Raw genomic sequence first — 13,033 nt, forward strand, 5'->3', positions numbered from 1 at the left:
TCTGTGAGCAATTAGTGCATGAACCTGTCTCTGCTCAACAGTCAGCCCCAAATCCTTGAGACTCTTAGTTCTTTTGTACTGCTCAGTTCGCAGATGGGAAAAATTGTATAACCCTGCACCTGTCTCTCTCCAGGTACAGAAAAGGAATAGTGGCTGCAGACTAAAAGTCAGAACTCTATAACCCTACTGACTAGAATCTAGTCCTAATTTTGCAACCGACCACCAGTAATGTGACCCTTTGCCTCTCTGAGCCTGTTTCCTCATCTGTAAAAAGGGGTAAGAGGAGGGAGGGTGAAAATGGGAGAAGAAAAGCTAAACGATTTCTAAGTTCTAGAAGTACTCTGTGCAAACATCTAAGTGAAGCTCACATAAGTGAACTTCAAACCCAGTCGTAAACGATATATACTCTATACCATATAATTCCTTTAAATGAAGTTGGAGAACTGAAAAAATGAATCTACTAGACAGAAGCCAAAATAGTGGTGACCTGGGACAGGTGGATTAGAGGAAAGGGGCATGAGAAAACTTTCTCAAGGGATGGAAATGTTCTCCATCTCATCTGGGTGTTGGTCACATGGTGTGTGTATATATGTAAACATTCACTGACTTGTACAATTCAGATTTGTGTACTTTCATGTATATAAATATCTCAATAAAACCTTTGGGGTTCTGCTAATGACCCAAGAGGAACCCCCCTCGCTTCCACTCTTGTACCCCAAGTCTTGACAAGGGGAGCCCTGGGGACCTAAGCTAACTCACATGAGGACCAGTGATGGCTGCCTAGCGGGTCTCAAGGCTGCTCACAGAACCAAGGGGACACTCACTCTCCCCCCGCTCCACCCCTTCTTCCACAGCATTCCCTCCCCACCACCCAAGAGTGGATGGGCACTAAAGCCACCCACACAAAATGGAGAATGGGGAAGAGACACATTAAAACTGGCCCTTACACCTCAGGAGAGACTGATAGGGTAGGGCTGACTGCCACCTTCTCCTTGGACTCCTCGGCCTCTTCCTGCCCAGTGCCCAGCTCCTCAGTCTGGGAGCGCTGCTCCTTCACCCTCTTGTAGGCGGCAGATGGGCTTGGGATCTCCTCCCTTGATACCAATAAGGAAGCAAATGTGTTAAAGCCAGGAGGAAGGTGAGAAACTCCAGATGTACCTCATTCGGGGCCAAAGAGCTGTAATGGGGACAACATAGGCAGCCCTAACAGCTTCTCTACCTCAGGTCTTAAATCTCACTTTCCACTCCCTGCCTCTTCCCAAGCTGTTTACAATGAAGACCAGACACTCATGTCCCACATGGGACATGAGATGGTTATGAGGCCCAAGGAGAAGTTCTGCACACAGCAGGTATTCAGTGGATGCTAGTGATTGAACATCGCTGCTACTCAATTTCCCCTAGTGACTCATTCCAACTGGATGAGCTCTAAGACCAGCTTTCTGTTTGCCAGAACAGAACTAGCAAATATATACCAGGCTCTGGACCAGGCTGGGGCACAAAAGTCCTCTCAGCTGGCCTCAGGGAAGCCTGGGTCTCTGCACCCCCCTCAGCACAGGACCTAGCACACGAAAGGGCTCTACAGGGGTTTGCTGAACTAGAGGTGGGATGACTACTGGGTGGAAAGGGGCTGGCTGATGCGGGAGACTGGGAGAAATGGTCCTCCTAGCAGGACCTACGCAGCCTGGGTAACAGCAGTCTCTCCCAAGCCCTTGGCAGGGAGGTAGTTGAGTCAGAAGAGACCCTTCTTAGTTCAAGAGTTTCTAAGCTCCCCTAATCAGGCTGTGCACCCCAACTTTAGCTGTAGACTGATGACTGGGAAAAGGCTGATCTCTTCATTTCCCAGTTCACATGGGACACTCAGCAGAAAGAAACTTCTCCTGCTGCTGCTTGGGCTACAAACTCATCCCAGCTCTCCCCACTTCTCCATGCCCACTGCTGTGTCTACCAACCCCAGCACACACAACTACATAAAGGACAGGACCACTACCACCTTGAGAGGGTTCCCACTCATCCTTACCTCTGCAGGGAAACAGGCATGACAGGGCTGCCTGCAGAGTCCTCCCCAGGCTCCGCTGGCCCCTTCCGCTCAGGCTGTTCCGCAGGGATCTGCGGAGGCTCTTCTTCGGAGGCCTGGCTGTGAAGGGGACTCTTGAGCTGCTCCCCAAGCAGAAGTGGAGGAGACAACCTGGTCAGACCAACCAGAGCAGCAAAGTCAGGCCCCTCCATTTGAAGAGCAAAATGAGATTAGGGAGTGTAGTGCGTGGACATAGGTCCATTCCTCCTTCCAAGCTGTACCCCAGCTCCACATCCACATGGAGCCACAGAAGGCAAAGCAGCCAGAAAAGCGGGAAGGAGAGACTCTCGACTGAGTGCTCCCTTTGCCTGGACTAGACTCAGCCTTCCCAAGTTCCTGTGCTGCATATGTTTAGCCTGGAAATGAGAACTGGGCACACTCTCAGCATATCCATTTCCAGAATTCAAAATTACTGGGGCCATGGAGGGATGGAAGAACTGAGGGTTTGAGGTCACACACTCACTCACACACTCACACTCACACACACACACACACATTCTGTCTGTCTGTCTGTCTCTCTCTACAAGGCCATCCAGTGAGTTCATCATCTCCTTCAGGCAGAAGCACACTGAGCTTGCAGACCAAAGCCAGGAATTCTGCCCAAGCCCACACATCTAAAGGCCCCTGAGGGCAGCCTCCCACATACTGTACCTCCCCAAGCCTTTGGACTGCATGCTCTGCAGCTCATCGTGGCTGGACTGGCTGTCATCCTTGTCTTCTCTTCTCAACCTCTGGGCCTGTAAGCAGTAGCAGTGGAAAGCATATATTAGAGAGACCTATATGTGGTCCCTCAATCCTCCAACTGACTCCCATGCCTCGGAGAAAGCACTGAGAGGGGGCTCCTGAGTGGGTGAAAAACACTCAGGATACAGAAGAGGCAGCACATTTACTGTACAATAAAGCCTCCTGCAGCTCTGGCTAAGCCCCCAGGTTCACAGCTGCTCCAAGGCTGGCCTTGCTTGTCTGGGGAGGGTGAGTCAGACACCACAGCCACTGCAAGCAAAGCCAGAAGCCATAGGCTGAAGGAAAACACGAAAGAAAAAAAAAAAAACAAAAAAAAACCTTGTCTCCTGCAGTTGGAAGGCTTCACTGCCATTTACAAGGAGAAAGCAGAGAAATTCATAAACACCCCACATCTACAGAGGCCCCAGATCTCCAGTGTCAATGATTTACAGGGAGGCTGAAATAAAGTGGGCAGACAAGTATATTAAAGAGGAAGGGTCCTGGAGAGATGGAGACGTGGTGAAATGAGAGAGTGCTGTACTCCAGATGAAAATGGTACCATTAGGGCATGTGAAGAAGGACAGAGCGTTCCTATTCTCCATTCTGACCTCCCCCGAGCACCCAGCTCCCATCAGTGGACTATAATGCCCCCTTTCCAGTCAGAGATTGCACCACCTACCCCCCAAAAAACAAAACAAAAACAAAAACAAATCTCATTTTATAGTTTGGGCATCTGAACAAATTTGGTGAAAAAGAACATCGTTCTTGATAAGTTCAAATATTTTCTGCAGGGGTGGGGCCATAGGATATAATAGTGAAGTCAGCCTGAACTCCATCCTCTGTTCTAACATTTTCTGCCTGGGGAGTCTGTCTCCTCCACTAGACAACGGCATAGTAAACCAGAGCTCACAGGGCTTTAGGTGAGGACTCAATTAGATTATGTACATAACCCCTGACTCCTGGCCCAAAGAAGGCTGCCACAAACGTTAGTTAGCTCCTCTACTCACATTCGTCCCCGCTCTCCCAGCTTAAGGACAAAAAAAAAAACAAAAACAAACAAACAAAAAAAAACGCCTTGCCTGCACTCCTTCTGTCACACTGACAGGAGTCCCGTCTGTTCTGGGACACAAGGGTTAACAGGAGCAGTGGGGCAGTAGACAACTCACTCCATCTTCCTCAGTGGGGTTCCGTCCTAGCTGGCACACTACTGTGCCTTCAGCCCTGTGCCCACAGCCCTCCACACCTCTCCACTGGCAGTCTGAGCCCCAGCAGCTGTGGCCGACTCTGCCATCTGGATGGGTGAGGAAGGACAGAGCCTGAACCAAAAGCCAGCTCCCGCAAATTACATTAAAAATAGAAATGCTGCCTGTAAGTAGCTCCTGGTGCCCGCAGCAGAAGGGCTCCCTGCCAGTGCTGCCACTCCTAATGGCATCAGCCTGGGCAAAGCCTGCAGACAACAGCAGGGGCCTGAAAGCCTCCTTCCGCCTCAGCTCTAGTCCCTTCCAGTGTTCAACCCACAACTTCTCTTCCCTACAAATCATACCAAGTTCCACGCGTAGCTCCCATCTCACTTCTCAAGAAAAAAAATGACACAGGCCAATCTATTTAACAAACTAAAAGCTGATGGATAACAAAGTGGGATGGTCATAATAATAATTTGGGTATTGAGCCCTCAGTCAGAAAAAACTAGCTACAATGTCTGTTTCTTTCTTGATTCATCCCCTATATTTCTGCCAGAAACCCCTAATAGAGAAAAGGGGATACCTTGGGAAAGTACCCAGACAGAGGTCCTTTGAGTAGAGTTTTATCTGATCCCTAGACCTTTTTGCCCCAGGAAGGAATCAAAAGAACCAGATAAGGAAATCATCCATGTCAGAAAGGAGAGACAGCGAGTAAGTATGTTCTCAGCCTCTAGCCTAACATTGCTTAAGACACCATTCCTCCATTCTTAACTCAGCTCCAAGGTTTTGTTTTGTCTATGATCCAGTCCCCATTTAAATAAATCACAATGTATTCATAAAGCAAAATGCTCTGGAACCAATAAAAAGAGTAAGGTAGATCTGAAATAACTAAGAAATAAGTAAAATTTAAATTTGATTCTCAAATTTAAAGACCATATTGCCAAGTAGTTTTAACAGTAGTAACACAGTCTGAATTTTTGTGGGAAAAGAAAAGATAAATAGAAAATAGATATATGCTTATATGTACACAGAAAATTTTCTGGAAAGGCATGTGAAAAATGTTAATAGAAACTGTTAATAGTCTCAACCTGTGGGAGTAAGGTTGTAGGAAGCAGAAGACTTTGACCTTCTATACTACTGAAATAATTTTATAGTCACTTTTGTAATTTATTAAAATTTCATCATGTTTATAATGATCATAATCATTATTTTGACTCTGGTGATGGTTTGAAAAGTATATGCATGGTAAAACTTAACAAATGGTACACTTTAATTTAAATATGTCCAGTTTATTATACATCAATTATATCTCAATAAAACTGCATACAATTTTTTAAGTGAACAAAAACCTGTTGAGCTCAATTCTAAGCCTCTGCACTGGTTTTGGCCTTGGGAGAGATCCAGAGAATACAGGACATGGGCAGGAGCCCACAGGATAGACAAAGGAGACTGCACCTACGGTTCCATCTGCCCCACAAGGAGGCTGCTGCTCGGTCCTCCAGCTCCACCTCCCTGCTCAGCCCCTCCAGGCTCTGTGTGGTCAGCCAACCTGAGTGCCCAGCACTGCTCCATGTCCTAATGTGCTGGTCATGAGATACCACTTAAGGTTTCCTCTGCCAGGGCTGGCAAAGGGTGCCTCATGAGAACCAAATCCACACCAGGCCCTGCTACTGCTTTATACCAAGTGGCAAGACTCAAAAAGAGGCTGCTGGCCTCATTAGGTTTTAGGAAGGACCTAGAAATCTGTCTTTTTTAGAGCACCCAAATATTCAAATAATGGTCAGTGTTTGGAGCCAGAGAAATGGAAAAATACCGTGCCCGGCCAACTAGGTAACTTCCTTGCTTACCTACTACCAAAAGTGACCCACAATTCACCTGCTCCATGCCCTTCCTGACTAATCCCACCTGCCGTAGCCTGTGCCTTTATATCCCTCCAGTGCTGCAAATGCGGGTGACCAAGGTGCAGCAGGGACTTCCTGGCCCAGGAGATTTGTCAGCCAGAGCTGAGGAACATGTCAGGTTCAAATGCAACCGGCCTCATAGCTCCACCCTGTCTCCCACTCATTTCACTAAGGGCTCCCAGTCTTGACTCACATTAAACATCTTGTTTGTTTCACCCAACAAATTTCTGTTTCGCTCAACTGCTCCCTTAAATTTGCAGATACCATCTGCCAGAATCTCCCTTCTCTTAACAAACCCACAGAGGAGGAAAAAATTATCTTCTTATCTCACTTTTGGAAATAAAACCACAGCCTGGCCATAGCCTGCCTGAACACTGGTCTTCGTCATAGCTCAGTGATCCATACACACATGCACGCACACACAACCAGTCTCTAATCTCCTAGATTCATGTATAGCTCCGGCAAGAGCCCAGAGGCAATGATCTCACATGACCTCACAGACAATTCACACAGCAGTAATAGTAATAATATCTATGTTTATTTAATATTTACATGCTAATATTTTACATTCTTTACCCCAGTTTCTTCTCATAACAGCTCCTTAAGGCCAGGATTTGTGTCTGTGTCATCCTTGTACCCTACTCTGGGTCAGAAGTCATCCATGCCTACACAGAGCTTATAACTGGCCGGGGAGGTAAAGAACCATAAAACAAACAGAGGAAGCACTAAGGGAGGCAAAGGGAGGGAATGATTCATCCTGCTTAGAAGTGTTGTCAGAAGTGAGCCTCCAAGACCAAGAAAGAGTTGGGACAAAAAGAGAAGGAGCATAGCAGGCAGAGTAGTGGAAATGATGGTGCCCAGGGAATGGTAAATGCTGGGCACAGCTGGTGCCTGCCAAGTGGGCTGAGGATGAGGCTGCAAAGGTTGAATGGGCCAAGTTGGGAAGTGCCTTGAAATCCACAATCTATACAGTGCTTTTCACATAAGCACATGGTCAACCCTCAGTTGCTAAATGAATGGATAAACAGATAAATGTGGGTACGGGGATACCTGATTCATAGCAGCAGCAGAGCAGGAACGGTCAGAAGCCCCATCACAGGTAGAGTTGGGGTCATGCCTTAGTAATTAGAAGGCAGGGAACTCCCAGAAATGTACCCTGGGATGGGCTGGACTCAGCTCTGGGTTATCCCAAAAAGTGAAGCCCCAGCTGATCACCCAGTGAGACTCACCTCCCAGCGGGCTCCATCCACGACCGTGGAAAGCATGTCAACATGCAGCAGATGCTCAGAGATCCGGCTGCGAAAACCGAAGTCCTAGAGACAATGGAGACAAGGAGGTCATCTCTGCCTCTGTCACAGTCAGCACCCATCAGGGCCTCTCCTCCACCAACCTTCCAGAATGGAACCTACTATGTGTCAGGCACTATGCTAAATATTTTGACATGTATTAATTATTTTAATCTTCAAACTAATGCCATAGCTAGATGGAAAGATAAAGCAAGTATGTTAAAATGTTCACTGTAGACTCAAGGTGGTGAGTATGTGGACGGTCACTGTAAAATTCTTTTAATTTTTCTGTATGTTTGAAATTTTTCATAATAAAATTATAGGGGAAAAATAACCTTGTGAGACTGATACTCCTTAGCATCATCTTCCAGTTGAGGAAGGTCTTCCAGTTGAGAGCATGTCATTTGCCCAAGGTCGTACAGCTGATAAACAATGGGGTTGCAGGCAGATGTGCCCTGAGCAGACTCCAAAGCCCAATCTCTTTGCATCACATGCTGCAAAGCATGTCACTTTCCAGCTGTCTCTCCAAAGTGCCAGAATATCTGTGGGCAGCTTAGAAATTAGGCTTCATAGGCTCCTTCTAGCTTGTTCTTTCCCTCTGCCCATAAAGGTGCCCCTCTGGACAATGGGGATTAATCAGCAGTACTTTCTCCACGGGCTTCTCTTTGGGATGGTCAGCAAGTGCCCACACAACTGCCAGCTCCCCGCTACCCTTTGGCTGCCACAGAACCATGCTCCCGCCCCCTCCCTGCCTAAGATCCCCGCTGGGCTAAGTGAAGGATTGCTACCTGACAGCATGCTACTAGAGATAGTTCTGTCATCAGCCCTGAAAATTGGAAGGAGCCTAGCCAAGGTCTGGTCCTGCTGTCCATGGCTTCCTCCACCCACTCACATAGAAAAGAAAAATACATATGGGAACATTTCTCCACACAGTGACTCCTTTAGAAGGGCCAGAGCCTTTGCTTCCAAGAGTTCTGAGACATGGCTATTCTTTATGATGGTTTTTGCCTTCTGTCCCCAGCTTATAGGTTTTCTTTTTGGTGACATTTTCCTTTCAGTTTGAGTTCAACTCCATTTAATGCAGCTGCCATCTGCCTCCTCAGCCCATGGCTCGGTGAGGGGCTACAGCACACAGCCTCCTAATTCCTCTGCACTCCCTACCATTACTGTTCATCCCTGACTCTCTCCCACTAATCCCTTCCCTTTGATCTGCCTCCTCCAAACAGATGGAGCATGATTTCTAGAGGTAATGCTCTGCCAAAAAGCACCTCAAACTACTCTCCTTAGATACAAACCTGGCAAATGAAGCCAGGATACAGGGGACCTGGTGGAAGATCTGGGACAAAGAAACAATGGATGTTGGCATTCCAGGTCAAACTCTTAACTCTGGAAGTGAAACCACAGCATTCTTCCTAGCCAGAGCCTGAAGACTGGTCCTCACCATAGCTCAGTGATACTATACACACACGCACATACACAATCGGTCTCTAAACTCTTAGATTTATGTATTGTTCCTGCAAGCGCCCAGAGCCAATGATCTCACATAACCTCAGAGGTAATTCACACAGCAGTAACAGTAATAATAGCGACACTGATTTAATGTTTATATGCTAAGGTTTTACATCCTTTACCCACTTTTCCTATAATAAGCTAATAAAATAGGTAGTGTTGTCCTTAATTAACGGGCTGAGAAACTGGAGTCAGACAACACCTAAGTTTGAATCCCAACTTCCTCATTTACAAGATGTGTGATTTTAGGCAAACTGCTTAAGCACAGGGACCCACAAGTCCACCGCCCCGCTGCCCCTCATCTCAGACTCACCAGGCCAAGGAAGGACTTGGGGTCAGAAGCAGCGGAGTCTGAGAAGTGGAGTTCCTTCACGTGTTCGCTAATCTCCGACTCCTGGGGAAACAGACCCACAGAAAAGTCACCCAGAGCAAAGCACAGAGGGGCGTGATCAGGCCATGATGCCAACACAGACCTAAACCCAAACCAAAATCCACCTCTTCTAGAAAACTGGAAAGAAGCCTGTGGACACTCCCATCCTCTCTGGAAGCATGCACCAGCCATCAGCCCAGTCAGGCTGGGCAGCCCAGCTTGGTACAGACTACACTCCGACTCAGGTTGACAAGGATTTACATGTGTAAGGAGAGCTGAGCGGAGTGGAGTGGAGATGGTTAAAAGTTGGCGGTAGGGAAGTTTGATGCTATCCTTAAAAAAAAAAAAAAAAAGCACAATGAGAGTATCTTTTCCAGGAAGTAGTTAAAAGCTCTTTAAATTAATTTCCTCACCATCTACCTGGAGGAGGAGCAAGACTAACAGTTGAACAATTGAAAATGCCAAAGGTGCTCCCTACTGGGTCCTACTTCTATCCATTTGGGTCACTGGCCAGATCTCGCCAAAGCAAGACTTCCGTATCTTGAATTGGTTCAGAAGGAGCCACAGAAATCAATAAGGAGCCTTCTTGTAACCTAACTGGCAGGTGCTGGGGCAGGAACTCTCCATTGTCTCCTGCCCCGCTCCATGTTCTCCTCTGTCTATAGGAACTCAGATTGCTGCAACCATGACTAACTCCAAAATGATGTCAAGAAGTAGACGGGGAAGCAGGAAATGGAAGAGGAAATAAGTAGAAGAGAAGAACATGAATATCCCAGGAGGGTGCCGATGGAAAAGCAAATTCCTGCTCTGAATTTCCAGAGCCAACAAGTTTGGAGTTTCATTCAGGATTTTGCCTCCTGTGGCTGGACATAGCGGTTACAATTAAAGGTTCTGCTGATGTTGACAGCTCACTGCAGGCCTACAAATGAAGCTCCTGCCTCAGTAATAAAGATCTGGGGACAGGACCCTGCACAGGGCTTAAAGAGAACAGAAGAGGGTTGTAGCTGGCAACTCCATGTGGGACAAAGTAACTTACCTCACTGCCTTCTGATCCACTCTCTTTCAGAACAGAAGCCTCCTTCTTTGGCTTCTTTGCTCCCTCTTCCTTCTTGGAATGCTCCTCTCCTGCAGCCGCTGGGTCTTCTGGTGCATCTTTTTTATTGGTTTTAGCAGGCTCATCACCTCCAGAGTCCACCAGACTCCTGGACCTCACAGGATCATTCTTGTCATTCTTTTCTTTTCCTGGGAGCCAAACACTTTCCCCTCTTCCCTGTAGCCCTTTACCACTGGCACTGCTCAGGCTGCTGTCTGCATCTTGGCTGAAGAGCTTGCCTGGAGTAGGGGGACGGGCAGCATCTGCATCAAGAGAGATGTCCTTCTTCTCTTCTGGTTTGCTTGTTCTTGGGAATTCCTGCAGAGCAGCAGACAATGTCAGGAAGGAAGATGGCAGAAATTAATTAAAAGAAGTTAGAGACTTGCTACAAGCCAGAGCAGCCATTCCTTGACTCCTATAGGCCAGTACTCTAGTTCTGACACCAAAGTTATCAATCAAATACCCCAAAAACCTTTTAAAACACAGATTCCCTGGGCCCACCCCAGGCCTACTGAGTCTGAACTTGATGGAGATTTGGATATGCCAAACCTAACCCCAGTTCACTGATGGGCTTGGAAAACACCGCATTGGATTGTACAACTCCATCACCACCTACCACCTCCTCGAGGAGTAAATCTATCTCGTTCCAGCCCCAACTGCCAAATCATAAGATTGCAGACTCAGAAGTTAATATTTATTTACAATGAAGATGATGGAGAATCACATTAAAGCACCAAAGTTTAGAATGTCTAGTTTTCAGTTTTAAAAGGCAGCAGGGAAAAAATATCAGCAGGCTACCCTTACTCAATAGTCATGCATGATGCTCTTTCCCTAAAGCCTCTCCTGTACAAGCAACCCTAGTGACAGGTCCTTCATCAGAGGACATCAACTGAGTCCTCTGAGAAGTAGATGCCAAGTTGTGATTAGGTGTATAAGCAATTTATGAGGGGAAATGACTATGAAGCATAAAGAAGATATGAGAGCCTTTAGAGCAGTGGTCCCCAACCTTTTTGGCACCAGGGACCAGTGCCCCTAGAGAATTAAATGCCTGATGACCTGAGGCAGAAGAGCCTCAGGCCGCAGCACAGTTCTGAGAAATGTCTTGGCTAGCCCTGTGGGAGTCTTGTATCAGGCAGAAATGGCCCTACTCTAGGGCCCGCCGTGCCCCATCAACAAGTATGGCCTTGGCATGAGCCAGGGTGAAACTAAGGTGTAGCAGCTAGAGGCTGTCCATCCACTAAGGTCCCTTCACCAGGGTCTCTTGAAAGGAAGATCTGGGGGACATATCTCCACAGCTGCCACGCCTGCTTGTCTCTCACACACAAACCGCACTTTCAAGACTAGGAAAAACCTGGAGAGCTGGCCAAAATAGAAAAACAAACAAACAAACCCTGCACCCGCCCTTGGAAATGTAGCCAGCGATCTCTCCTGGGATCAGGCATAGAAACCTTCCTCCAAGAAGACATCTGTGCTAACACTTTGGGCTGCCAGTGTGAACAACTTCCGAGCAAGGATTTTTGAGACTTCCTGATTCCCTACCCTGGAAACTCAAACGAAGAGCATGACTAGAGTCCAAAGGTCCACGGAGCAGCCTTAACAGGGCATTCATTGATGCTATCTGTTAAGGGATCTGTTGAACCCAAAGACATGACCACCTGACTGCATGTCTAGCAGCCTACTGGCAAGCCAACTCAAACTTTCCAAGGACCATTAAAGAGAAGCAGGAAAGCAGAGCAGTTCAGAGCTCAGCTTCAGAGACAGACTACCTAGGTTCGAATCTTGGCTCCAACTTATAGTGACCTTAGACAAATAATATTTAACTTCTCTGTGCCTCAGTTTCTTCCTCTAAAATACAGGTATACAGTAAAGCCTATCTCATAGAATACTGGAAAGATTAAATGAGTTACCACTCATTGAGTTAAAGCAGTGGTCCCCAACCTTTTTGGCAACAGGGACCAGTGCTCCTATGAGAATCTAATGCCTGATGATCTGAGGTTGAGCTGAGGTGGTGATGCTAGTACTGGGGAGTGACTGCAAATACAGATGAAGCTTCGCTCCCTTGTCTGCCACTCACCCCTAGTAGTGTTCCATAAATGTTAACTAATATTAGATGATAAGACCAACACGTTCATTCACTGAGCACTTTCTATGAGCCAAACACTGTCTTGGGAACCAAAATATGAACAAAGACATATGTCTTGCCCTCAAGGAATTCAGGTGAATAACAGACAAAAGTGAAATGTCCCAGGTAACCCTAGTTATGAGCCTTTACTTTCCTAAGCAAAGGGCACTGGACACAGCGGTGACACGGTCACTAGCCTGTAAGCCTATCCCAAGAAGAAAAGCTTCCAGTACTGCCCATCCTCTCGACATCCCTTACCTGTAATATGAAAGAAATCTTCCATGATCACTGGGTTAAGAGAAGAGGGCAAGATGAACTCCTCATCTTCAAGACAAGCCACCTCATCTCAATATACCCAACAGTGGCCAGCACTCAACTGGTATGTGGGGCTCCAAGGACTCCAAGGAGGTGGGAGTTTCTCGGTGTGAGTGAGGGGTATCTGGCTAGCCACACTCCCTCGCTCACTAAGAGCAGGGCTGATTTACCTGGACATGCTCATCTCATGCTTAATTAAAGGCAGCAGACCTTGGATTAGGAGACAGATGAGGTATCAGACCACAAACAGTACCCGTGGCCTTTAGGATAAAGTTCACATCTCCTCACATGGCCCAGCCCTTGCCTGCTTCTCATGGGTCATCTCTAGCCACACTCTGGACATATTCGTTCCTCCTGCCTGTGAATAATCATGCTATTTCACTGTTTTGCCATGTACATTCTTAAAACACACACACATGTACACACACATGCTCTCTACCCTGACAAACTCCCACTAGT

The 13,033-nt window shown here is 47.1% G+C and overlaps 1 protein-coding gene across 10 annotated transcripts in view; it reads right to left on the reverse strand.

The window, feature by feature from the left end:
- The window catches only part of CEP164 (centrosomal protein 164), a 64,070-nt gene that overhangs the window by 19,373 nt on the left and 31,664 nt on the right, over positions 1 to 13,033 (reverse strand). For 8 of the 10 annotated variants that reach the window (XM_016134892.2, XM_016134890.2, XM_036220793.1 and 5 more), the window contains 6 exons: positions 10,081 to 10,455; positions 8,988 to 9,068; positions 7,109 to 7,192; positions 2,726 to 2,811; positions 2,018 to 2,185; positions 948 to 1,094 (listed from right to left, as the gene is read on the reverse strand). In XM_016134892.2, the coding sequence (XP_015990378.2) occupies positions 948 to 1,094; positions 2,018 to 2,185; positions 2,726 to 2,811; positions 7,109 to 7,192; positions 8,988 to 9,068; positions 10,081 to 10,455 (941 nt within the window). The remainder of the gene's footprint in view (positions 1 to 947; positions 1,095 to 2,017; positions 2,186 to 2,725; positions 2,812 to 7,108; positions 7,193 to 8,987; positions 9,069 to 10,080; positions 10,456 to 13,033) is intronic. The other 2 variants (XM_016134889.2, XM_016134886.2) reach the window with 1 other exon arrangement.

Source organism: Rousettus aegyptiacus, unplaced genomic scaffold (genome assembly GCF_014176215.1).
Source record: "Rousettus aegyptiacus isolate mRouAeg1 unplaced genomic scaffold, mRouAeg1.p scaffold_m13_p_5, whole genome shotgun sequence".
Taxonomy (NCBI): Eukaryota; Metazoa; Chordata; class Mammalia; order Chiroptera; family Pteropodidae; genus Rousettus; species Rousettus aegyptiacus.